Source organism: Neoarius graeffei, chromosome 25 (genome assembly GCF_027579695.1).
Source record: "Neoarius graeffei isolate fNeoGra1 chromosome 25, fNeoGra1.pri, whole genome shotgun sequence".
Taxonomy (NCBI): Eukaryota; Metazoa; Chordata; class Actinopteri; order Siluriformes; family Ariidae; genus Neoarius; species Neoarius graeffei.
This window is the reverse complement of record NC_083593.1, coordinates 26,233,275-26,260,347: the sequence shown is the minus strand read 5'-3', so window position 1 is coordinate 26,260,347 and position 27,073 is coordinate 26,233,275. Positions and strand designations below refer to the sequence as shown.

At 42.9% G+C, this 27,073-nt stretch overlaps 1 protein-coding gene across 3 annotated transcripts in view; it reads left to right on the top strand.

Annotated features, from left to right (window-relative positions):
- wdr45 (WD repeat domain 45) overlaps nucleotides 1–27,073 on the top strand; it is a 149,635-nt gene that overhangs the window by 97,724 nt on the left and 24,838 nt on the right. The window contains exons 8-12 of one of the 3 annotated variants that reach the window (XR_009651596.1): nucleotides 17,340–17,441; nucleotides 17,565–17,710; nucleotides 17,810–17,920; nucleotides 18,519–18,578; nucleotides 25,182–26,089. Coding sequence is in view for 1 of the 3 variants with exons in the window: in XM_060909503.1 (XP_060765486.1) it covers nucleotides 17,340–17,441; nucleotides 17,565–17,710; nucleotides 17,810–17,919 (358 nt within the window). In the remaining 2 variants the exon portion in view is untranslated. Of the gene's footprint in view, nucleotides 1–17,339; nucleotides 17,442–17,564; nucleotides 17,711–17,809; nucleotides 17,921–18,518; nucleotides 19,688–25,181; nucleotides 26,090–27,073 lie in introns of those variants that run through there. The other 2 variants (XR_009651595.1, XM_060909503.1) reach the window with 2 other exon arrangements.

Sequence of the window (27,073 nt, the reverse complement as noted above, 5' to 3'; positions counted from 1 at the left end):
CAGGTTCTCTATGGGGTTTAGGTCAAGTGAACAAGGGGGCCATGTCATTATTTTTTCACCTTTCAGACCTTTACTGGCTAGCCACGCAGTGGAGTATTTGGACGCATGAGATGGAGCATTATCCTGCATGAAAATCATGTTCTTGAAAGATGCTGACTTTTTCCTATACCACTGCTTGAAGAAGGTTTCTTCCAGGAACTGGCAGTAGGTCTGGGAGTTGAGTTTGAGTCCATCCTCAACTCGAAAAGGTCCAACAAGCTTGTCTTTGATGATACCAGCCCATAGCAGTACTCCACCTCCACCTTGCTGGCGTCTGAGTCGGAGTGGAGCTCTGTGCCCATTACTGATCCAGCCACAGGCCCATCCATCTGGCCCATCAAGAGTCACTCTCATCTCATCAGACCACAGCACCTTAGAAAAATCAGTCTTAAGATATTTCTTGGCCCAGTCTTGACGTTTTATCTTGTGTGCCTTACTCAGTGGTGGTCATTTTTTAGCCTTCCTTACCTTGGCCATGTCCCTCAGTATTGCACACCTTGTACTCTTTGACACTCCAGGAATGTTGCAACTCTGGAATATGGCAGAACTGGATGCTAATGGCTGCTTGTTAGCTTCACGCTTGATTTTCCGCAGATCATGTGCAGTTATTTTGCGCCTTTTTTTTCCCTACATGCTTCTTTTGACCCTGTTGACTGTTTGCAATGAAACGCTTGATTGTTCGGTGATCACGTTTCAACATCTTCACAATTTCAAGATTGCTGCATCCGTCTGCAAGACATCTCACAATTTTAGACTTTTCAAAGTCTATCAGATCTCTCTTCTGACCCATTTTGCCAGAGGAAAAGAGGTTGCCTAATAATTATGCACACCTGATATAGGGTGTTGATGTCATTAGACCACACCCCCTCTCATTACACAGATGCACAGCACCTGATATACTTAATTGGTAGTAGGCTTTCAAGCCTAAACAGCTTGGAGTGGGACAACATGCATTAAAAGGATGTTGTGGTCAAAATATTCACTTGCCTAATAATTCTGCACTCAGTGTAGACTGAGAGACCATTTAAAGGCCTTTGCAGGTGTTTTGAGTTAATTAGCACCAGAGTGTGGTACCAGGTGTCTTCAATATTGAACCTTTTCACAATATTCTAATTTTCTGAGATACTGAATTTGGGGTTTTCATTAGTTGTCAGTTATAATCATCAAAATTAAAAGAAATAAACACTTGAAATATCAGTCTGTGTGGAATGAATGTATACATTATACAAGTTTCACTTTTTGAATGGAATTACTGAAATAAATAAACTTTCATGATATTCTATTTATATGACCAGCACCTGTGTGTGTGTGTGTGTGTGTGTGTGTGTGTGTAATATATATATATATAAATAAGTGTGTGTGAGAGTGGAGTGTGTGAATGAGACAGACAGACTGTGTGTGAGATGGGTGAGTTGGCCTGAGATGCCATATGAAGTTTAGTGGATGTACTGTATGGTGAAGTGTGACTGAGCAGAACTCCATTCATTTGAATTGGTCCAGAAATGAATGGAAGTCTATGGGGGGGAAGGGATGAGAGAAAAAAGGAAAAGACGAGTGTGGGTCAGAACCAATTGCATGCATGTCTCAGGGGAGTTGGCCTGATGGATCGCATGAAGTTTGGTGCATCTCTGATGAAGCATGTCCGAACAGGATGACTTGAAACATGAGCCCCATTCATTTTCTATGGGGGGGGGATGACAGAAAAACGACAAGAATGAGAGAACAAGTGCAGTGATCCAAAAGCTGTATACAAGCGCACCATTCCGAATCATACTGCATGGTTTAAAGTTGGTTTGGGTCTCTGTCTCAAAAACTGCAGAAGTGGTACAAAAATCTGGCAGAAGAATAATAACTCGAAAGTGCATTCTCTGAAGAGAAATGCATTGTATTGCACAAAAGCTGCTAACTCCTAACAGCTAGCATGCAAAAACGCGAATGCATACACGCAATCGGTTCTGACCCACACTCATCATTTCCTTTCTTTTCGCTCATCCCTCTTTCCTCCATAGGCTTGCATTGATTTTTGGCCCCATTGAAAATGAATGGCATTTCAGGAGAAAAACTTTCACTCGCCGTCAATTTTTTTTTGAACCGAGTGACCAAACTTCATGAAACATCACATGATGCCTCAGGCCAAGTCCCTGCACATATCCATTCCCTCATCTGAGACTTGCACTCATCTTTTCCTTGGTTTTCACGGATCCTTTTTTCCCCTCCATAGGCTACCATTGATTTTTGGCCCCATTCAAATGAATGGAGTTTTGGTCAGTAACACTTCAGCACACATCCACCAAACTTCATATGGCACCTCAGGCCAACTCATCCATCACACACATGTCAGGTCTGACCCGCACTCGTCTTTGTCTTGTATTTCATTCATCCATTTTTTTTTCTCCATATTGCCGTTAATTATTGGAAATTTGACTGAGTCATCCCTGCATTTCCCTCATATTGCATTTGGCAAGGGTCTGTTCAACTGAGAACTTAACAAATGTACTTCAACTCAATGACCACTATATTAGGAATATTTGCCCGCACGCATGCACACACGTTAGCAGTTAGCATACTAGCTGTTGGCATGCTACCCATTTGTATAACATGCTAGCTGTTGGCTAGTGAGTTGTTAGCATGTTATCATGAGAGCTGTTAGCATACTAAGTTAACATCTTTGCCAAAGTATGTTAGCCCTAGCATGTTAACATGTTAGCCATGGTATGTTAGTGTTCGCCTGAGCGTGTTAACTGTTAACATATTAGCTGTGAGCATATTATGTTAGCTGTTCGCCTGTCATCTTCAGCGTGTTAGCAGGTTAACAGTTAACCTGCTAGCTGTTAGCATGCTAGCTTTTAGCATATTAGCATTTACTTGTTAGCATGCTAGCTGTTAACATGTTAGCATTTGCATGTTAACATTAGCATGCTAGCTGTTCGACTACAGCTCAGCAAACACTTTTTGCATTTTCTCTGCGGAAATGCAGTCTAGTTAGTGTGCATGCAAAGCGAGCACACTTGTTCTCGTTCGTTTATTAGTGTGCTTGCAAAGCGAGCACACTTGTTCTCTGATGTGTTTATTATTATTCATCTTCCGTACAAATTTTGATTCGTAATAATTATTATTATTATTAGTGTGCTTGCAAAGCGAGCACACTATTGTTCTCTGATTGTTTATTAATGTGCTTGCAAAGCGAGCACACTTGTTCTCTGACGCGTTTATTATTATTAGTGTGCTTGCAAAGCAAGCACACTTGTTCTCCAATCGTTTATTATTAGTGTGCTTGCAAAGCGAGCACACTATTGTTCTCTGATTGTTTATTAATGTGCTTGCAAAGCGAGCACACTTGTTCTCTGACGCGTTTATTATTATTAGTGTGCTTGCAAAGCAAGCACACTTGTTCTCCAATCGTTTATTATTAGTGTGCTTGCAAAGCGAGCGCACTATTGTTCTCCGATTGTTTATTATTATTATTATTTTTGTTGTTTTGTTTTGTTCGATCATCACGAAACTTGGGACACATGATCTCCAGTCCATGCCTAATAAATGATACTCGTTTCGCTCTCATACATCGCAACGTTCGCCCTTGGCAGTCAATCAAAATCGATGGCAGAGCCAGCAGACAGGAAGTGAGCTCATATCTCGGAAACGCTCTGACGGATCAAGACCCTATTTAGTGGCATGACTTTGGACACAATCCGAAGTACCCTCATCAAATATGGTGTCATTTGGCCACTAGGGGGCGTCACAATTAGCAAAAATGTATTTTGGGTCATGTCTCAGAAACACTTTGACGTATCAAGACCATATTTGTTGAGATGACTTTCGGCACCAGTTCATGTGCCCTCATCAAATTTGGTGTCATTTGGCCACTGGGGGGCGCCACAATGAGCAAAAATGTGTTTTGGGTCATATCTCTTTACGGATTTAGAATTACATCTAAATTTTCATGTTAGTGATGCTCTGGGATGTCCCTGTAAAGAACCTAGCCAGTCTGTCATCTCTGTATGAGAATCCACCTTGTGTCTTGGCCAAACATTTGCGTGTTGACACAAAACTTGTCGTGTGGGCGTGCGGTCGCCTCTCTTGCCAGGTCCCCATGGCGGCGCCCCTGAGCAAGCACACTTTCACATTTTCTCCGGAAATGCATTCTAGTTAGTGATGCAGTGCCTAGGCACGCGGAACTATTGTTCTTCTGTGTGTTTCTTCTTATTATTATAGAAGGAGTACCTAGACATTTTGATTCGTAATAACCCAATACATCGCACACAGACAAGCAATGTATCAAAACGTGCGGCTCGATCGGACTCAGTGTGCTATTACTTTGTTCATCAAAATATGATTTTTTCACGACGTAGTCACGAAAAAATCGTCCAAAATTTCCCATTCATTTTCTATGGAATTAATTGAAAAATGACGCACATTTTCAATGTTTTTCAAACCTCCGCTGCTCTGGCATGCTTTCACCTAGAGACATGATTCAAACTTTAAAACGTAGACAAACTTCTCCTCTGTGGATATGCCATTCAACTTTTTTGCTAGGGTCTATAATTTTGGATCAGTCCCAGCTCAAACACCATGATCAAATCTGGAGAAATTCAGCCTTTACAATGGGTGTCTATTGCGTTACACACCAGTGGCGCTCAGGAATTTAGAGTGTAGGCAACCTGAAAAAAAAGCTCAAACTTTCTCATTTAAACTGTGTTTTCAGTCACAATTTTCATTCTACACACATGATTTTCTCAAAAGTAGTAGCCACACTTGTCCTGATTAACACAATGTGTCTACCTAACCGATAGGATTTACAGTTTTTGAATGAGAAGCCTGAAAGTAAGGAGAGGACAGGCGCGCTGCCTCATAGACTCCCATTATAAATGTGGCTGTGCTGTGACTGCAAAATCAGAAAAGTCACTCGTTTTTAACTCGCTCTAGTGACCTCATTTTTTACACTACAGACAAAAAAATTACATCAATGTGTTCAGAAGAGCCTTGTGGCGCTCAATGTGAAAAAGTTTTGTGAGTATCTCCTTCCGTTTTCGTGTAAATCCCCGTTGTTTGGAGGGAGCACTCTGAGGAAAAACTGCCCTTTTTAGGGGCTTTTCCACTACCAACATGGCTGAGTTGGGCTGAGCCGTGCGGTGCTGAGTCGAGCTGAGTGGGGCTGTTGGGGTTGCATTTCGACTACAACCGCGCTGAACCGTGCTGGCTGGAAGTGGGTGGACACATTGGGTGGAGTTAGCGAAAGTGGGTGGACATCACGTGATGTCGTTAGGCGGCGCAAACCGTGACATCAGTGACCTTTTAAGCAGTAGTCTCACGACCCGGATAGTAAACAATAAACATGGAGGACATGGAGTCGTTAGTGTTGCTGGTCTTGGTGCTTGTTGTCACCGACAACGCCAACAGATACTGGCAAGAGCGTATAGATGAGGCGAGGCGCATAAGGCTTCAGAAAGAGAGGGAACTTCTTCAATTCCTTCTCAATGAAGACGACGAGGACACAGACGACACGGACGATACAGACACAGACGATGGAACAGTTTCTGACACGGAGTTCGAGCTTGCTAGCAAGAGACGACGTGTAATGGTAAGCTAACAGTTAAATTTCTAGCTTTCCACCCTGTCTCGTATAGCGCAACAACATTGTAAATCGGCGTGAAGTACTAAAATGTGTTGTGTTGTGTGAATTTCAGGCGGTTATTGGAACACGCCGCACTCCTTCAGTGTGGTCGTTCAACCGGACATCTGAATGGTGGGATGCAATTGTGCCCAGTTTCAGTACAGTGCAGTGGATCGAAAATCTCCGGATGTCCGAGGAGACATTCGATTACCTTTGCAACAAACTGCGTCCAGCTATGAAGTTGCAAGACATGACCTTTCGAAGATGCATGCCTTTAAAAAAGAGAGTGGCTGTTGCGCTTTGGAAGCTTGCTACTGGCTCTGAATACAGGTTGGTTGGGCATCTTTTTGGAGTCAGCATCCCGTCTGTGTGTCGATGTGTGCAAGACTTCTGTGCTGCAGCACAGGCGCTGTTGGTGCCCGAACTAATCCGGTTTCCAAACCAGGAGAAGTTTGCTGAGATGTCAGCATATTATGAGAGCAGATGGGGTCTCCCATATTGTGTTGGTGCGATTGATGGGTCTCATATACCCATCATTGCTCCACAAGATTATCACTGTGACTATTTTAACCGCAAAGGCTGGCACTCTATTATCTTGCAAGGTGTCGTCGATGGTAAGGGCCTCTTCTGGAATGTTTTTGCTGGAATGCCAGGGAGCTTGCATGATGCCAGGGTTCTGAGATTGTCAACCATGTGGGAGCTTGCCACCCGAGGAAACCACTTTCCTGCTCGCACCAGGAACATTGGCAGGGTCAATGTCGGGTACTACATCTTAGGAGACTCAGCATACCCTTTGCAGAATTGGCTCCTGAAGCCATTTCAGGACACAGGGCGACTCACTCCAGAACAGCAGACATTCAACCGGAAATTCAGCCGAGGTCGAGTTGTTGTTGAAAATGCCTTTGGCAGACTGAAGGGGAGGTGGCGTTGTCTGCTGAAAAGGAATGACTGTGATCTCTCACTGGTGAGGTCCATGGTGGTGACTTGCTGTGCTCTTCACAACCTATGTGAAAGTCATGGCGAAAGATACGATACAGAGTGGGACCCTGCAGCAGTAGCATTGCCACTGCCAGGTGTTGCAGGGCCACAAGAGGTTGAAGAGGAGGGCAGAGATGTTCGGGAGGGGTTGATGCATTACTTGTTGTCAAACAGTTAAATGTGAATGTGAAGTAACACTTCCTGTATGTCTATAGTAAAATTTTTGTTATTGCTGATGATACCTGTGTTGCAGTTTTCCTGCCCTCTCCTCAGTGATGTTGTCCACCCACTACTTGTGCATGGAAACAGCCCGTTATTTGTAATGTGCCTTCAATCTGAAGAAAATACATGGATGTAGACAAAAATAAATTAAGCAGAATAACTAGGCCTATAAAAAATTAATAAAACAGACAGGATAAAAAAATATAAATAAAAGCTAAATAAAAAATAAATAACCTCAGCAATGCAGATGTTAGATAACCCTGGAGTCAGGTCACCTGAGGTCAAGTGTGAGCCACACCACCCCTTTTTGTCTACTGAAGATGATGCAAATGACACATTACAGGGACATTAGGCTGGTTCATAGTGAGATTGATAACCCTGAAGTCAGGTCACCTCGAGGTCAAGCGAAAACATGATGAAGAAACCTACCAATTGAGCTGCTAAAATAATGTCTAGAACAAGAAATAAGTTGTTGTCTTTGCATAATTCTCTAACTTAAGTATGGGTTGAATGTTTTGGGGTTGTAAATGACACATTACAGGGGTATTACGCAGGTTCATTGCGAGATTGATAAGGTCAAGCGGTCAGGTCACCTGGGGTCCCCCCATTAAGTAATGGATGGTTCATTGCAAGATTCAGAAACCTGTTGTCAGGTTAGCTGGGTTCATTGCCACATTATGAACCAGGTCAATACATTTATGACACAAGGCATTTTGTTTTTTTTCTGTAAAACACAACTGTTTATTAAAACTCTCACCAGTGACCATAACACGTGCAATTAAAAATAAGGTGCAAAATTTAATAGATTCAAATGACACAAACATACAATAACAACGAAACACAACGACGATGGTGAATAGTGCAAACTATATACATGGGCATGGGTATAAACTATATACAAGTGCGTTGTGCAATAGTCAGTGGACTATGCATTGTGCAAAGGCAGTAGTCAGGGATCAGGGAACCCAGAGTCAGGGGTTTGTAGTGCCACTACAGCTGCGATGTCCGGTTCCTGTCAGCCATCGCCTGCGCCATCCGGTCCAGCACCCCGAGTAGTGTTTGCCCAAAGGCTTCGTGCAGCTAATTCTAACTCCCTCGCAGCACGGGAGTCTTCCAACATCAGCTCAAAGAGGCATTCCCGATGGGCTTCATGCCGGGCCTCACGCTGTTCTTGCTGGGCCTCACGCTGTTCGCGCTGGGCCACACACTGCGCCTCACGGCGTTCGCGCTGGGCCTCTGCGGACGCCTGCAGCTCACGCAGGACAGTGCCCTGTTCCTGGAATTAGCTCCTTTTCCTCTTTCCTAAACAATGGAGATATTCAAAGAGAAACATATAAATGGGGGGCAGTAGACATTTTTCATGCAGTGAAAGATGCATGACAAGATGTATGTTTAGTTCGCACATACCAGCGTGAGGACGTGGAGCGCTCACAGCCAGCACTTGCGGTTCTGATGCTGGTGTCGAAACTCCTGCAGGCGTGGAGTCTGTGGACGGCGAGGGAGGAATGTTTTCGGACTGTTCCGAGGTAGGCGCCAGTTCTGAGGTAGACGCCAGTTCCGAGGCAGACTCCTCTTCAACCAAGTCTTTGGGGGGAGAAAAAAAGGTGTATGAAAATAAGGCAGAGCAAAAGACACACACGTAGTTCTCACATGGCAACACTGCAATACTGCTTGGCAGAGGTGGGGACTTGAGACTTGGGGACTTGGACTCGAGTCGACTCGAGTCACTGTTTTCATGACTTGTGACTTGACTTGACAAAACATGAAAATACTTGAGACTTGACTCGGACTTGGAAGTTTAAGACTCGGGACTTGACTTGACTTGACACACGATGACTTGAGTGACTTGAGTGTTATTTCCATCGTGTTTTTATTGTGAAAATAAAATGTAATATGCACATACTTCAGTAATTTTGATTGCACTGCCGTTGCGTTGTCACCGCCCTGTCCATCAGGCACGCTCTCTGCGTGGGCTATATACCACGCCCCATGCCACGATGTGTTCACAGATTTCACATCATATCATCATGTCAGCCATCCCAAGAGTAATCACTTTCGGCTTCAAGGGCTACTGCCTAGAAGGTAAACGACGTATGGCGCAGTGCAAGATTTGCAACGTGACGATTTCTGACAGCCAGACCACGACCTCCAATTTCGTCCGGCATTTGAAGATCCATTCTGCCCAGTAAGTTTATTAATGTGTTGTTATTTGGTGATGGCAGCTAAACTCCTCGTTAGCCAATGTTAGCCACGAGAGTGAGCGGTAGGAGGATTTTAGCCGTTGCAGATGTAGCTAGGGATTCAGTTTATTATTGTGAAATTCTTATGTGAATGCTGGTAAGCAATGTAGTTACGTCAAGTTTAATGATATTGTATATCAGTAGTAGTAAGTTGATTGAGCACTTTGCAGTCGTGATGCTGAATAACATAAGCAGCTTCCTACCCTGTTGTTCTGTTTCAGGGTTAAGCTAATGGTCAGCTTGTGAACATGTACACATTCCTGAGCAGTACAAATTCGTGTAAGTGTGTTCGTGTACATTAGCCAGACTGTCCATAGGGCATAGAGGCAGGGGAGTTTATCATAGCCGTTTGAAATAGCAGTGCAGCAACCTGCACATTTTTTTCGTCACACTACCTGATCAAAAAAGAAAAGAAAACTCCGTCCCACTGCCTATCATGCACTATTGAACAAAGCACCACGATTTGGATTCACCGGCATGCCACTCGCTGTTTGAATACAGGCTAGCAGCAATACTAAACTCTGCAAAATAGGCTGACTGTGCGCGGGAGTCTCGGTTCCCGCTGTAACACAGTGTTACGAAAATAAATTGTGCAGTCATCCAAACCATGAATTTACATTTAGTATATCAGGCTACCAGGCCGCCAAAACAATGGTTTGAATGACTACAATTTAGAGAGCACAACTCTGTAACTGAACAGGTGCATTGGATATTTCCCAGTGAGGTAATTTAAAAAGTCTCTGGGTAATTGTTCAAGGAAAGCTGAATCCCGCGCACTGTCCTTTCCGTATTGTTCCCGAAACGTTGCACTTGTGGTAAGGAGGACAGTGCGTTAGCCACAACCGAAACGTTGTGAGCAAAGTTCCTGTGGAAAGGAATGCGCGGGATGCATATTTCATTTAACATTTATTTTCGTAACAATCTATTATAGTGGGAACCAAGACTCCCGCGCCAAAGTCGTTCTATATGTCCCCGCTCCGCACAGGCTGAGGCAGCCTCGGAGAGGGAGAGAGCGCTTTTGCACACACCTCTGTAGCTTGTCATATAGGGTAAGTTGATGTCACTTTTGCACGGGCGAACAGGTCTTCTTTTTGAGACCTAAATTATGTCTGACACATTTCTCTATCCTTTTTTTTTTTTTTTTTACTGGTGCAAACATACATCGAAGTCACTTCAGGTTTCTCCACGTGTATCTTATTAATAATAATCATCTCATCTGACATGATTAGAGATTGGAGGAGCTCATGCCCCTGTTAACCCAAGGTATCATCCTACCCTCTTTTAACTACGCACATAACAGAATGCCAATTCTCTGTTTATTTTTCTTGTTGGCTGATGACAATGTGAGAAACTTAGTTGGCTTTCAATCTTGCAATCAATTTTGCCATCAATAAATAACTTTGTGACATTATTACTGTTTTGTTTTATTCCATGATGTATTTTACAGAACATGAGTATTTAAAATGCAAATATTTAACAGGTTGGGCACATGTGCCAGGGATGTTTACTGACATTTACTTATGTATTGCCTTTTCAATGTATTAAATTCATATTCTGCTGCTAAAATTACGCCAATACGCCTAAGGTGACTTGACTTGGACTTGACTTGACTTGACATAGCCTGTGACTTGACTTGACTTGCTCAAGACAAAAAAGACTTGGGACTTACTTGGGACTTGAAGGTTAAGCCTTGAGACTTACTTGAGACTTGCACATGTGTGACTTGGTCCCATCTCTGCATCCTATGCATTCGTTGTTGTGTTAAAAACCGCACCAACGTGTAACAGCTATTGCTAACTCAAAATGGCAGAGCAAAAGACACACACGTAGTTCACACATCACAACACTGCAATACTGCTTGGTATGTAGTATCCTATGCATTCGTTGTTGTGTTAAAAACCGCACCAACGTGTAACAGCTATTGCTAACTCAAAATGGCAGAGCAAAAGACACACACGTAGTTCACACATCACAACACTGCAATACCGCTTGGTATGTAGTATCCTATGCATTCGTTGTTAATGTGTTTAAAACCGCACCAAGTCTAGCAGCTATTGGTAACTCAAAATAACTTAAACGTGACTTACCATTATCTATCACCTCCACCAAAAACATTGCGGTGTCAAGACCCGTGTCCCTCTGGTTCGCCGGACGGTGGCTGTAGATAGCGTCCATCTGATCGTACCATTTCCACCCCTTGCGGCTAGCCCCACTTTGTCCGTTGTGGTCCTTCACTTGCCTATATTCACTCTTCAGTTTCTTCAGTTTATCCCAGCACTGAACCACGGTGCGGGGATAACCGTGTTCCGACATCAGCCGGGATATCTCCTGGAGCACCTTCTCATTACGCGTAGAACTGTCGAGATTTTTCTGAATGTGCTCCTCAGCCACAACACAGAGAAACGTCTGTGTCTCCACAATGGACCACTGGGTGGCCTTTCCTCGCTTGGGTTGGTCTTCCATCTTCTGATCATCTTCTTATTCTTTGTCGTAATTCTTTTTCTTCCGGGTTTACGGTGTTTACAGATCCCAGCGTGCTTGCGGGGTGTGTGGGGGCATGTGAGGACACTCCTCCTCACCAATCAGTGCACAGGGGAGTGTCTCCTCACGCCCCTAGCCCCACTCGGCTCGGTTGGGCTCACTTCAGCCCCACTCCAAAACCGTGCGAGTTTTGGGTGCTGAGTAAGGCTGAAGTGAGCTCAGTCGTGCTGCCTGAGGTAGTCGAAACGCGAGCCATGTTGGGCTGAAGTGAGCTGAAAAAGGGTAGTGGAAAAGGCCCATTTGTGTGCTTCTGTGTCTCTGCTCGCAGCATGCAGGTGGGGGAGGGGCTGCTCGCTCTCACACACACATAAGGGAGGGGCTGCTCCCTCTCAGATGCCCCTTTTCCACCAAAGCAGTTCCAGGGCTGGTTCGGGGCCAGTGCTTAGTTTGGAACCAGGTTTTCTGTTTCCACTGACAAAGAACTGGCTCTGGGGCCAGAAAAACCGGTTCCAGGCTAGCACCAATTCTTTGCTGGGCCAGAGGAAAGAACCGCTTACGTCAACGGGGCGGAGTTGTTAAGACCAACAACAATAACAAGACAGCGAAAGATCGCCATTTTTAAGCGACGAGAAGCCGCAGCTGTACAAACGCGAAGTCATCCATTATTATTGTTGTTGTTGCTACTGCTGCTTCTTCCACGTTGTTTTTGCTTTGATATTCGCGCCAAGGTTTATGTAAACGTAGCGCTGTAACTGACGTATACAGCGACGTAATGACGTGGCTCCGCTTAGCACCGCGAGCTATAGAAAAGCAAACTGGTTCTCAGCTGGCTCGCAAGTTGAACGAGTTGTGAACCAGCACCGGCTCCGAACTAGCCCTGGAACTGATTTGGTGGAAAAGGGGTAAGAGAGACACAGGCTTGTAGCTTCATGGCAAGTCACACATTCACACAGTACAGCTCAGCTCCTGCAACTGTGACTGCTACGCGCACTGCATCACTCTCACAATTTCCCACAAGGGAATTGTCGGCTCTAGTTAGTGATGCAGTGCCTAGGCATGCATAACTATTGTTCTTCTGTGTGTTTCTTCTTATTATTAGTGAAGCAGTACCTAGGCTCCCTAGAAATTTTGATTCTTAATAACCCAATAACTGTTAATCGCACACAGACAAGCAATATATCAAAATGTGCGGCTCGATCGGACTTGGTGTGCTATTACTTTGTTCATCATTCTGTGATTTTTTTGTGACATAGTCGTGAAAAAATCACCCAAAATTTCCCATTCATTTCTATGGAATTAATTGAAAAACAATGCACATTTTCAACATTTTTCAAACCTCCGCTGCTCTGGCATGCTTTCACCTAGAGACATGATTCAAACTTTAAAATGTAGACAAACTTCTCCTGTGTGGATCTGGCATTCAACTTTTTTGCTAGGTTCCATACTTTTTGATCAGTCCCAGCTCAAACACCATGATCAAATCTGGATAAATTCAGACTTTATGATGGATGTCTATTGCGTTACACACCAGTAGGGCGCAGGAATTTAGAGTGTAGGCAGCTTGAAAACACAGCTGTAACTTTCTCATTTAAACTGTGTTTTCAGCCACAATTTTCACTCTACACACATAATTTTCTCAAAAGTAGTAGTCACACTTGTCCTGATTCACACAATGTGTCTACCTGCACATTAGGATTTACAGTTTTTGAATGAGAAGCCTGAAAGTAAGGAGAGGTCAGGCGCGCTGCCCCATAGACTCCTATGATAAACGTGGCAGCGCTTTTACTGCAAAATCAGAAAAGTCACTTGTTTTTAACTCGCTCTATTGTCCTCATTTTTTACACTACAGACAAAAAAATTACATCAATGTGTTCAGGAGAGCCTTGTAGCGCTCAATGTGAAAGAATTTTGTGAATATCTCCTTCCGTTTAAGTACCTGTTGTTTGGAGAGAGCACTTTGAGAAAATCCTTCACTTTCTGTGTGACACTCTGTGTCTCTGCTCTCAGTGCGCAGATGGGGGAGGGGCTGCTCGCTCTCTCACACACACGAGGGAGGGGCTGCTCCCTCTGACAGACACATGCTGTTAGGGTTTTGCTGGGAATCGAACCCGGGTCGCTGGTGTAGTAACCCAGTAAACCCCCACTAGGCCACCAGGAGAATGACTCAAGTGCAGAGGAGGGAGGCGAAAGTAGAGTAGAAAAAACAGTTTATTTACAATGCAAAAAATCCAAGGCAAAAAACAAAAGTATAATCCAAACACTCAGAAGACATATGGGAAAAAAATAAAAAATCCAAAAGTTCAAAGTCAAAACAAAAAGCCAAAAATAAGAAAAGAAAAGGCAAAAATCCAAACGCTCAGAAGATCCAAAATGGTAAATGCAAAGTCCAAAAAGTCCACAAGAAAGCAAAGTGCAAAAGACCACAAAGACAAAGGCAAGGAACACGGAACAGAGGTCTCTAGTGATAACAGCACAAAGACTCCGTGACTAGGGACCAAACTGAGGAAGTATTTATACACAGGGAAATTAAGAAACTGGGCGGGGCAGGAAATAAAGAACAGGTGGGGGTAAAAGGCACATGGAAACAGGCAATCAAAACAAACACAAAACACAGAAGCAGTGGCGACCTCTAGAGGCCAAAACAAACATGACAAGATAAAGCAATAACAGCGGCCTCTAGAGGCCAAGACAGTCCCCAGTCCTAACACATGCTTGTAGCATCATGGCAAGTCACACATTCACACAGTTCAGTGCAGCTCCTGCAATAGTGGCTGCTACGCGCACTGCATCACTCTCACAATTTTCCACAGGGGAATTGTCTCTAGTTGTTATTATTATTCTTCCGTACCCACTTTTTTGTGCCGCTACTCCTCCCGGGGCATTCGAGTTAGAGACGCTGTTCCACTTCTCACTTGTCTGGCCTGTTGTGCAGATGTATGCTTGTATACAGCTTTTCGATACGACTTGTCATTCTCCCGTAATTTGCGTTTTTCGGAAAAAAAATGTCCCCATTGAAATGAATGGGCGCTCGACGCAAAAAAAAAAAGATTTTTCCTTCGGGAGGCCAAACCGTAAGGTGTAAAGTCATGAAACTTGGTTCACTGATCGAGGAGTGGACCCTGATTGATTTCATCAAGTTTCATGTTGGTACGTCTCACGCTCTAGCGCCACCAACTGATCAAAGTCTTGCATGCTTTCATGCATGTAACTTTTGATCCGTATGTCCGATTTTCATAAGTCTGGTCCCGTTGGAATCCTTGGAGCTAGACGATTCCAACGCACCCCATTACGTCATTTTCCGCCTAATTAGATTTTCCACCATTTTTAATTTTGTCCAAAGTGAGAGTGAGGTGACCCTGGCCGCATGTTTTGTCCGATCATCGTGAAACTTGGCACACATGATCTCCAGTCCATGCCTGATAAATCTTATTTGTTTCGCTCTCATACGTCACAGCATTCGCCCGTGGCGGCCAATCAAAATCGATGGCAGAGCCACCAGACAGGAAGTGAGCTCATATCTCGGAAACGCTCTGACGGATCAAGACCATATTTAGTGGCATGACTTTGGACACCATCCGAAGTACCCTTATCAAATATGGTGTCATTTGGCCACTAGGGGGCGTCATAATTAGCAAAAACGTATTTTGGCTCATATCTCAGAAACGCTTTGAGGTATCAAGACCATATTTGTTGAGGTGACTTTTGGCACCAGTTCATGTACCCTCACCACAATGAGCAAAAACGTGTTTTGGGTCATATCTCTTTATGGCTTTAGAATTACATCTAAATTTTCATGTTAGTTATGCTCTGGGATGTCCCTGTAAAGAACCTTGCCAGCCTGTCATCTCTGTATGAGAATCCACCTTGTGTCTTGGCCAAACTTTCTCGTGCTGACACAAAACTTGTCATGTGGGTGTGCGGTCGCCTCTCTTGCCAGGTCGCCATGGCGGCGCCCCTGAGCAAACACACTTTCGCATTTTCTCCGGAAATGCATTCTAGTTATTATTCTTGTACGCCCGTTTTTTTGAGCCGCTACTCCTCCTACAGCTTTTGGGATACCAACACCGTTCCATCTTGGAAACGTCCGTCCTGAAGTGGTGTAGTGTGCTGGCATACAGCTTTTGGATTGACGCACCCATTCTCTCGTTCTTGTCGTTTCTGTTTTTTTCCCATAGAGAATGAATAGGGCTCATGAATCGAATCATCCTGCTCGGACACGCTTCATTGTAGACGCACCAAACCTCGTGATACTTCAGGCCAACTCCCCTGATACATACATGCAATCAGTTCTGACCCGTACTCGTCTTTTCCTTTCTTTTCACTCATCTGTTGTTCCTCCATTCACTTCCATTGACTTTGGCCCCATTGCAAATGAATGGAGTTTCGGGAGAACAACTTTCTTTTTTTTTTTGAACCAAGTTATCAAACTTCATGAAAATTCAGATGATGCCTCAGGCCAAGTCCCTGCACATATCTCTCCACTCATCTGAGACCTGCACTTGTCTTTTCCTTGGTTTTCACACATCCCTTTTTCCCTCCATAGACTTCCACTGATTTTTGGCCCCATTCAAATGACTGGAGTTTTGGTCAGTAACACTTCACCACACATCCACCAAACTTCATATGCCACCTCAGGCCAACTCACCCATCACACATGTGATTATTGCATTTGGCAAGGATCTTTTCAACTGAGAATTGGACAACAAAATCAACTTCAACTCAATGGCCACTTTATTAGGAATACTTGTTCGTATGCATGTGCACACGTTAGCGGTGCAATTATTGCATTTGGCAAGGATCTTTTCAACTGAGAATTGGACAACAAAATCAACTTCAACTCAATGGCCACTTTATTAGGAATACTTGTTCGTATGCATGTGCACACGTTATATAGCGGTTGCATATAAGCATTAATGTTAGCCATTAGTCTATCATGTTGGCTGTTAGCTAGTGAGTTGTTAACATGTTAGCTATGGTATGTTAGCGTGTTCGCCTGTGCATGTTAGCCATTAAACTATTAGCATGCTAGCAGTTAACATAGTGTGTTAACAATTAACATGTTAGCATTAGCTTGTTAGCATATTTAACGTGCCGAGGTTAAATACTCTCAATTAACGTGTTAGCCATTAACATGTTGGAACGTTCACTGTAGGCATGTTTGCATGCTAGCCTGCTCCCTGTTATCATGTTATCCATTAACATATTAGAATGCTAGCTGTTTACATGTTAGCATGATAGCTCTTCTGCTACAGGTCAGCAAGCACACTTTTGCATTTTCTCTGCGGAAATGCAGTCTAGTTGTTGTTTTTCACCTTTCTTTTGTTTAAACCTTTGAAGAGAATTTGTGTTCTTTACTACTCTGGACAAGAGTTCTGCTTAGAATCTCTCAAAACAGCCAAAAAAAAAAGGTCTACTTTTTATAAAATGTATTTTTCTTTCCGTATCTAAGCTGTTCTTGTTTTTCTTTGAATGTCAAGTGCTTTTAAAAACTGCTTGGATAATAATAGGTGCCAAAGAGGTATTGCATTGGTTGGTAGTCCAGTATAATAATGTGAACTGTAAACATGTACAAGGGATTTGCAACATTACCAGCTTTAATGTAATTTAATTTAGCACCATTTTGCTATCAACAAAAATGTGGGAATTGAATTCAAGTGTGGTTTTCATAATAACAAACACCCATAATTTTAAGGTAAAATTAAATGTTACTCTGTAGTGTCAGTCAGATGGTTGATTTTGTGTTTTTCTTATTTTCCCCCATAAAACAGCATCAATTTTAGCCATGACTCATCCTTCCTGTGTGCTTCAAGTGACAAAGGGACTGTTCACATTTTTGCACTGAAGGATACCAGATTGAATCGGCGCTCAGCGTAAGCCCTATATTTGTTCTGTACAAGCATAAATTTTCTTTAATCACTTACTTAACTAAATGTTAAATTGTTAAAAAAAAACATACACAATGTGTTAGATTGTGATGATGGTTTCCATTTCAGTTTGGCTCGGGTGGGAAAAGTTGGGCCAGTCATTGGACAATATGTAGACAGTCAGTGGTCTCTGGCCAGTTTTACTGTGCCAGCTGAATGTGCTTGCATTTGTGCCTTTGGGAAAAACACTTCCAAAAATGTCAACTCTGTCATTGGTGAGTCAGTTTTATAAATAGAATTCCCTTTATTTGTTTTGGTGAGTAAGCTGAGAAATAAATCTCAGTTTGTAAAAGTGTCTTTCTCATCTCTTTCAGCTATATGTGTTGATGGGACATTCCATAAATATGTCTTCACTCATGATGGAAACTGTAATCGGGAGGCTTTTGATGTGTATCTTGACATCTGTGATGATGATGATTTCTAAGGTTGACATTGGCCTTGTGAATTTTATTAAGCTTCAGTTTTAAATGTTTAAATGGTTTGTATACAAAAAATCAAATGCATATTTAGTGAGATTTAAGTATACTTGTGGATTGTGCTTTAGGGTTAGATAAATCGACTGTGTAAGTAAAGGCACTTTGTGCAAATAAATGAGTTCTGAACCATTTTTCTGTAGTGCGTAATGTTGAGGACCATCATTTATTCAAAGGGAATATATTGTGTTCATCTAAAACAATATGAATAGTTATATACGATGAGTATAAAAAGTTTACATATCCCTGTTAAAACTGCAGGTTTTTTTAATTGAAACCAAGTAAATCATGTCAGATCATTTTCTGCTTTTTAATGTGATATAACGGAGAACAAAAATTCAACTGAAAAACAAACATTTTGTGGGATAAAAGAAAAAAATATAATCTGGTTGTGTAAGTGTGCATGCCCTTTTCAGTTCAGTTTTCTTTGTATAGCACTTTTAACAATGGACATTTTATCACAATAGAATTTTACAGAAGTATATGAATTCTGGATTTAATTTTTACATACTTTTTTTTTTTTTTGTCTTTTGACTTTTCTATATTGTAGAACAATACTGAAGACATCAAAATTAGGAAATAACATGGGGAACGTATCTGGAATTATGTGGTAAATATTTTTAGATTCTTCAAAGTAGCCACCATTTACCTTGATGCTTTGCACACTTGGCATTGTCTTAACCAGCTTTATGAGGTAGTCATCTGGACTGCCTTTCAGTTAACAAGTGTGCCTTTCCAAAATTTTATTCGTGCAATTTCTTGCCTTCTTAATACGTTTGAAACTATCAAACACTAAATAATAAATGTACAGTAAATAGTCCTATTCGACAGCTGTAGTAATCCAAATTGTCAAGAACTGCTCAACTAAATAAAGAGAGGTGAGTCCATTTTGTTATTTGAAGACATAAAGTGTATTTTAATTTGTAAAAAGAAAGGAAACAAAACATTGAATTAGATGATGTGTCCAAACTTTTGACTGGTACTACATATGAATTTTATAAATTTTTCCCTGATGAGCAAGCCAGAGGCATTTTATAATGGGGCATGTGGTGGTGATCTGAATTAACCAGAGGTGGAAAAACTGGATTGACAAAGTAAAAGTCCTGCTTAGGTTTTCCTTCTGCCTGTGCTCTCAACACAGGTGATTTCACCAATTAGCTCATCAACCTGGCTTAGGGGATGTGGTAATTAGGATCAGCTGGTTCATTGAATTGGCTGGAGCAAAAATGTGGCAGGGTTTTTACTTTCTGCACCCGGGTTTTTCCACCTCTGGAATTAACCAATCATAGTCGAACTCAAAGTTTGACTGACAAAAACATGTTCAAAAGTAATCATCATATCATTTAAGAAAGTGATTCCAATTAAGCCTAGAAAAAGATCAGCTGTTTCTATATGGTTTTCTGACTTCTGGGTTTTGTGCTACTACTGAAGCCATAGTTCATGAAAAGCTTACAAAAAATACATCAATCAGCCATAACATTTAAAACCACTGGGCAGTGAAGTGAATAAAGGCATCTAATTGTAAAAAAAAAAAAAAATCCCTGGGGCACTGTAGCATACTGTGCGTGCGTGTGTGGTTTTTTTTTTAAACTGCTTCAGATGGGTTAAATGCAGACAGAGAATTTCACTGTACTGTAATGTACATGTAACAAAGGCTTTTAATTCTAAAAATCTAACAGTTTTCTGTAGCTGTGTGTATATAATAAATAATATATATAATTTTGTATTTTTTTTTTTACTACTGGCAACAAAAATATGCAAATCAATAGGTTTTACTTTTATAAATTGTAAATCTAATTTGGCTAGATAATGCATACACAGTACTGACATACTAGTAAATAATGGTTGTTGTCATAGCAATGTGATTCTTGCTGTCTAAAATATTGCTTTTCTCAATGATTAAAAACAAATAAGCATGTCACGTACAATATCACATACAATAAAAATATTTTTTTTTTGGGGGGTGGCACTAAGGAGCTGGTGAAGGAGCATTTATAAGCAACAAAAAGCTCCCAGAGGGTGTGTGTTTTTTTTCACTGCTTCGGTGATGTATCCACTAGATTTTAGCCTCAGTGGCACATAAGTTACATCACCATCTCTAATTCTCTCACAGAATTTGTACTCAGATTGTGATATTTGAGCCTCGATGAGAGTAAGATGTCAGCACCAGGAAAATTTTATTTTAAAACAAAAACAATCTAAACACAGTATCCAGGTACAAATACAGTGGTGCTTGAAAGTTTGTGAACCCTTTAGAATTTTCTATATTTCTGCATAAATATGATCTAAAACAACATCAGATTTTCACACAAGTCCTAAAAGTAGATAAAGAGAACCCAGTTAAACAAAAGAGACGACAATATTAAACTTGGTCATTTATTTATTGAGGAAAATGATCCAGTATTACATATCTGTGAATGGCAAAAGTATGTGAACCTTTGCTTTCAGTATCTGGTGTGACCCCCTTGTGCAGCAATAACTGCAGCTAAATGTTTCCAGTAACTATTGATCAGTCCTGCACACTGACTTGGAGGAATTTTAGCCCATTCCTCTGTACAGAACAGCTTCAACTCTGGGATGTTGGTGGGTTTCCTCACATGAACTGCTCGCTTCAGGTCCTTCCACAACATTTCGATTGGATTAAGGTCAGGATTTTGACTTGGCCATTCCAAAACATTTAACTTTTATTCTTCTTTAACCATTCTTTGGTAGAACAAGTTGTGTGCTCAGGGTCATTATCTTGCTGCATGACCCACCTTCTCTTGAGATTCAGTTCATGGACAGATGTCCTGATATTTTCCTTTAGAATTCACTGGTATAATTCAGAATTCATTGTTCCATCAATGATGGCAAGTCGTCCTGGCCCAGATGCAGCAAAACAGGCCCAAACCATGATACTACCACCACCATGTTTCACCGATCAGATAAGGTTCTTATGCTGGAATGCAGCGTTTTTCCTTTCTCCAAACATAATGCTTCTCATTTAAACCAAAAAGTTCTATTTTGGTCTCATCTGTCCACAAAGTATTTTTCCAATAGCCTTCTGGCTTATCCACATGATCTTTAGCAAACTGCAGACGAGCAGCAACATCCTTTTTGGAGAGCAGTGGCTTTCTCCTTGCAACCCTGCCATGCACACCATTGTTGTTCACCACTGTTGTTCAGATGGTGGACTCATGAACATTAGCCAATGTGAGAGAGTCCTTCAGTTGCTTAGAAGTTACCCTGGGGTCCTTTGTGATCTCATTGACTATTACATGCCTTGCTCTTGGAGTGATCTTCGTTGGTCAACCACTCCTGGGGAGGGTAACAATGGTCTTGAATTTCCTCAATTTGTACACAATCTGTCTGACTGTGGATTGGTGGAGTCCAAACTCTTTAGAAATGGTTTTGTAACCTTTTCCAGCCTGATGAGCATCAACAACGCTTTTTCTGAGGTCCTCAGAAATCTCCTTTGTTCGCGCCATGATACACTTCCATGATACACTTCCACAAAAGTGTTGTGAAGATCAGACTTTGATAGATCCCTGTTCTTTAAATAAAAAAGGGTGCCCACTCACACCTGATTGTCATCCCATTGATTGAAAACACCTGACTCTAATTTCACCTTCAAATTAACTGCAATCCTAGAGGTTCGCATACTTTTGTCATTCTCAGATATGTAATATTGGATCATTTTCCTCAATAAATAAATTACCAAGTATAATATTTTTGTCTCATTTGTTTAACTGGGTTCTCTTTATCTACTTTTAGGACTTTCGTGAAAATCTGATGATGTTTTAGGTCATATTTATGCAGAAATGTAGAAAATTCTAAAGGGTTCACAAACTTTCAACCACCACTGTATGAACAAGTGAGCACTCAAGCATGTCTTGTATGGATGTTATCTGCACCTTGTTGTGGTGCAGGGCCTTGTGTGTCTTGATCCAGAGAGCTATGCTACTCTTTGTCTGGCTTGGGCCAGACAAAGAGTAGTCCAATCTTACCCCAGTCTATGACAGCAGGCCAGGACACCCTATGGCTGGGTATTAAGGTGGCAGCCCCAACCCCTGGCTAGTCTGTCTCAGGTTAACAGCCCGGCCAGATGAACCCTTCCCTGTTACAACACCTACCAGAGATTACCAGACTGACCTTCAACGGAATCGACCCTTGGTTCTCATCAACGGACTACAACTTGTAGATCTACAACACACCAGCCGCATTGCACCTCGGAACATCCTTAGCCATCTCCATACTGGTGCAGCCACCCTTCTATCCTGTGAGCTCTCCATCTGCAGCATCTCCTTTGCCAGTCTCTGCGAGGTTCGCTGGACTGATAGCGGCAAGTGTTCAGCTGGCGACCACGTCTTCCTCTGGAGCGGACCACTCAATGGGAGAGGACATGGCGGAGTAGCACTGGCCTTACCTAGGACTGCATGCTGCTCTCTGATTTTAGCTGGGAGCCTGCAAACAACCGCCTTCTCACCGCTTGCTTTCTCCACCGCAACGGAAAGATTATAATCACTGTTGTCTATGTTCTGACCAGTGTTGCAGATGACCAGGAGGACACTATCTACGATCAACTTCACTCCATCCTTGAGCATGACCACATGACCTTTCCATTCTCCTCACTGATGCCAACACTACCCTTGGCTCTGATGCTCAGAACTACTCCTCTGCCACTGGCATCACCTTTGGGGACCCTGCCACCAACAACAGTGGGCTCTGCCTCCTCCAGCTCTGCCACCAACATGTATCTCAGACTTTTAGTTCCTGAGGAAATGAAACACCACTGGACTTGGTATAGCAATGACAGAGTGATGCAACAAGCTCTGGACCACATTCTGATCAGTTGCCGTTGGCAATCCAGCATTACCAACCATTGCATTTATCATGGTGCTCAGCTTGGCGACACTGATCACTGCCTCTTTGTTGCCCATCTGAGACTGTGCTTGAGCCTCGAGCCAACTCATCCCGGCTTCGAGACCCAACCATTCGTACTCGGTACAACTGCTCCATCTCCAACTGATACAATATGTTGGCTGCCGAAGATATTACTAACTGGTCGGCCTTCAAGTCCTCAGTCAATGAGGTGCCCACCATGACCATCGGCTGCCCTACCACCACTGCTCTGCAGCCCTGGATCTCCAACAACACCATCATTTGAAGAACATCATGCTGCCTGTCTTCATGGCGATATGCCCGAGTATTGTTGACTGAACATGGCCCATAATGTTGCCATAAAGATAGACCACAAGAGATACCGGGCTGTCAAGGCTGGAAGATATCGCCCGCCACAGCAGAGATTGGTCTGTGGTGGCCCTCGCAAGAAGGTCACCCACGTGAAGTCCAAAAATGGTGACATCACTACTGAACACACCTGTCTTGCCCAGTGAGTCGAGCACATCCAGGGAGCACTTCCAGCAACCTCCCCCACCACCCTATCCAGACCTTCATGCTGCTGCCACCTCCACTACTAATTACAATCATGACTGCCATGCTGATCTGGTCCGCAGACACGATGTAGTTAAAACCCTCCACAAGCTCAAGAACAACAAGGCCCCAGGCATCTGCAGCATCACCGCTGAATTTCTCAAGGAGGGCAGGGGCTGCACAATTAACTGGCTGGTCACTTTTTTTATCAACCATGTGTGGGTGACTGAGGAGCTTCTGGACGACTAGCGGTGTGGTGTTATCCTCCCATTTTGGAAGAGTAAAGATGACCATCTCGTATGTTACGACCACTGAGGAATTGCTTTGCTTTCCATACCGGCCAAACTCTTCATCCAGATACTCCTTGACTGTGCCCTCCCTGCCATCAGATTCACAGGGATGGGAATTTTCCGCGGATCCACGGAATTCCGCAGATTTTATCAACCCAGGGGTCATTTTTGTGAATCGTCTAAATCCGAGGAGAAAATATTTAGGGGGGGTTAGGTATGTGTTGACCCGGTCAACCATCGGGAACAAGGCTCTGTTTACATCGGCAGTTCAGAACGTACACTGTATTTGATTGGCCGTTGAGAGAGAAATATCGCGATTTGACCAATGGTAAACGAGCATAGATAGGAAAGGCCAAAATGTCACATGTAAGCTTCGTTCTGATTGGTTCTTCACATTTCGCTTTCTTACTCATTCAACATGGCGCTCCACGAGGCCGGAGATTGAGGATGTAACAGCGAATAAGAGCTTCAAAATGGTGAAAATTATCAAAAAAGAAAACAAATCGCTTATTCAGGTGATAAAGACGTGAAGAATAAATTCCGTTGGGACTGGTTAGAGAGAACTGTAACTTTGAAGATAAAAATCGGCAAAACCACTGAAGACGTAGTTGAGAAATTGCCCGATTTCATTGGAAAATGTGACGCTCCCGGCAAAGCCCAATGTATCTACTGCAATGACATTATTAATTATGGCTCTCGCGGGTGCATTGCTTTGATTGAACATGCTTCAAAAGGGAAGAAACATGCGGAAAAAGTCAGAATTCGTCGTTCTAACTATTCGTTGGGATCGGCGTTCAAGATCAGGCCAGCCAGTGGACAGAGCCAGCATACACTCGTCGACCGACTAGTTTCATCGGAATTGTCACCTCTCACTCATTTGACTGACAGGAAGACACACTCGGAGGTAAATATCATATGATAAGATATTAAAATATTTTTTGAAAAAATGTATATTGTTTGTGAAAATGCCATGCAGGTAAGTGGAAGGGGGATGCGGTAAATTCGTACCCAAAATGAACTCGTACCCACGGGAAACTTGTACCCAAACAAACTCGTACCCAAAAATTAATGGAGAACCCGTACCCACATTCAGAATTGTGTAAGAAATGTTTTGCTGGTATTTGTTTTTTGCTTTGGTACATTCCACTCACATATTTGATTGACAATAAACAAGAAACGGTGAAAAGTTTACTTAGCAACTGATGGGAATATAGAGTGTTAATATAGAATATAGAGTGTTAACCCTAACCCTATTCAACTGAGCAATCTGAGACCATTTCTAGTGGTCTAAAATGTATAAAACTCATTAGCTTCCGGGGGCCTTCGGCCCCCTGGACCCCCGACCAGGCTCCGCCTTGGACCTGGCTGGGGGCCGATGGCCCCCAGACCCCCGATTAAATTTTCAGTTGAAAATACAATTTCTCATTCTCATCCCTGGATTCAGACACTGCCCTCAACAGGCAGAATTCATGGCCGGCTGATCAACTATTGACCACATCTCTGTTTTACAGCGCCTCATCAAGAAGTTCTGCAAGGATTGCCATCTCTTTATTGCCTTTATTGACCTCAAGGCCGCCTTTGACCGACCTACCATGTGGAATATCCGCCGCACCTTAGCCCTCCCACTGAAGCTAATCAAACTGTTCATGATGCTCTACAATGGCACAGAGAGCCGTGTTCAGATGAACGGTCAGGATTTCGACTGGTTCCCAATTGCTGCTGGAGATCGCCAGGGCTATGTGGCCACCCCTGACCTGATGATTGCAGTCTGTGACCACTTCCTAGGTGTCCACCTCGGAGACTACTCCCTGACGGACTTGGATTATGCCGACAACACAACGTTGTTCTGCTGCTTGTTGACAGAATTGAAGGGACCATGTCATGCTTTTGATGAGGAGGCATCCAGGCTTGGGCTACGTGTCAACTGGTCCAGGTCTAAGACCAGGCCCACCCCCATTGTCATTGGCACTGACCATGTCAAATTCATTACCTTATTTGTTTACCTGGGATCGGAAGTCGCCAATAATGGTGACCACCTCAGTGAGGCAATATGGACTGGCAGCAGGCATAATGAGAAGCCTTTGGAGACCATTCTGGAGACGACATGACCTCTCCTGACTCACCAAGCTATGGGTCTACAATGCTGTGGTTTTGTCTGTGCTGCTGTACAGTGCCAAGACCTGTGTTCTCAACTGAACCACACCCATGTTCTCGGTTCGAGACCCATAACCGTTTCTTCCCACATGCCATCAGACTCCTTAACTCCTGAGGGATTGGTCTGATACTGCCTGTTAATCACACCACTCACAATGCAGTCTTTGCACAGTGGACAATAATGCACTATTGCTTAGAATGTTTACAATGTTTCTCACACATAGGTTTACATTTATTTATTCCTTTTTCATATACTAACTCCATATGCACACTCAATTCGGAATTTTATTTGTGTCTGCACTTTGTTGTTTTGTCATTTATTGTCTGCTGTGTTGCACTCTTGCACTTTGTTGTATTGTAGATTGTAGTCCTGATGTTTTAATGTAGCACCATAATCCTGGAGAAATGTTTTGTTTTAACAATGTACTGTACCAACTGTATATGGTTGAAATGATAAAGCCTTGGCCTTGACTGTGCTCTCAGGACCATTGAAGGATTCGGTGGTATGACCGTGTCTCCAATGAGGAGCTCTGCCAGAGGACTAACCAACTAAATATCCTTCGCACCATCACACAAGGCCATGTTCGTTAGCTCAGACACATCCTGTGCTGCACAGACGACCATCCCATAAGAGCCGTTTGAGTTTGATCGGCCAGCAGTGGCATGGAGACGCCTTTGTGGCTGACCACACGCCCATTGGAACCATGTCATTTTAAGACCTCCAGCAGGTTAATTTGAGGCTGGAGGACATCCCAGCACTCAGCCAAGACCATGAGAGATGGTGGAGTTCGGTAGCACTGGTGGGCTCAATGCCATGCTGGCCTGAGGTTTAAGAGGAGAAAGAGGTTTGCCTTTAATTGAGGCAATCGGCCAGCTGAATTAAAGTTTACAGCCCCTGGCAAAAAATATGGACTCACTGTTCTTGGAAGATGTTCATTCAACAAACCACCTAGATATTTTTTTTTTCATATTTGGTAAACGTCATGGCAAGATGGTGATTTTAAGTTGCAAAGGGATTTGCTGTATCTTTTCAAGCTGGTGAAATGGTGAACCAATAAATTTATATTATGCCACACGAAGAGGAAGCATGTCAAAAATTCACCATTCATTGCCTGATATGGCTAAAAAGTCACAGGTTATAGGATACAATACTTCTGATAATATCCACATGCCCAATTTTACCCTCTTGTATACGTCCTGTGCTGCACAGACGACCATCCCATAAGAGCCATTTGAGTTTGATCGCCAC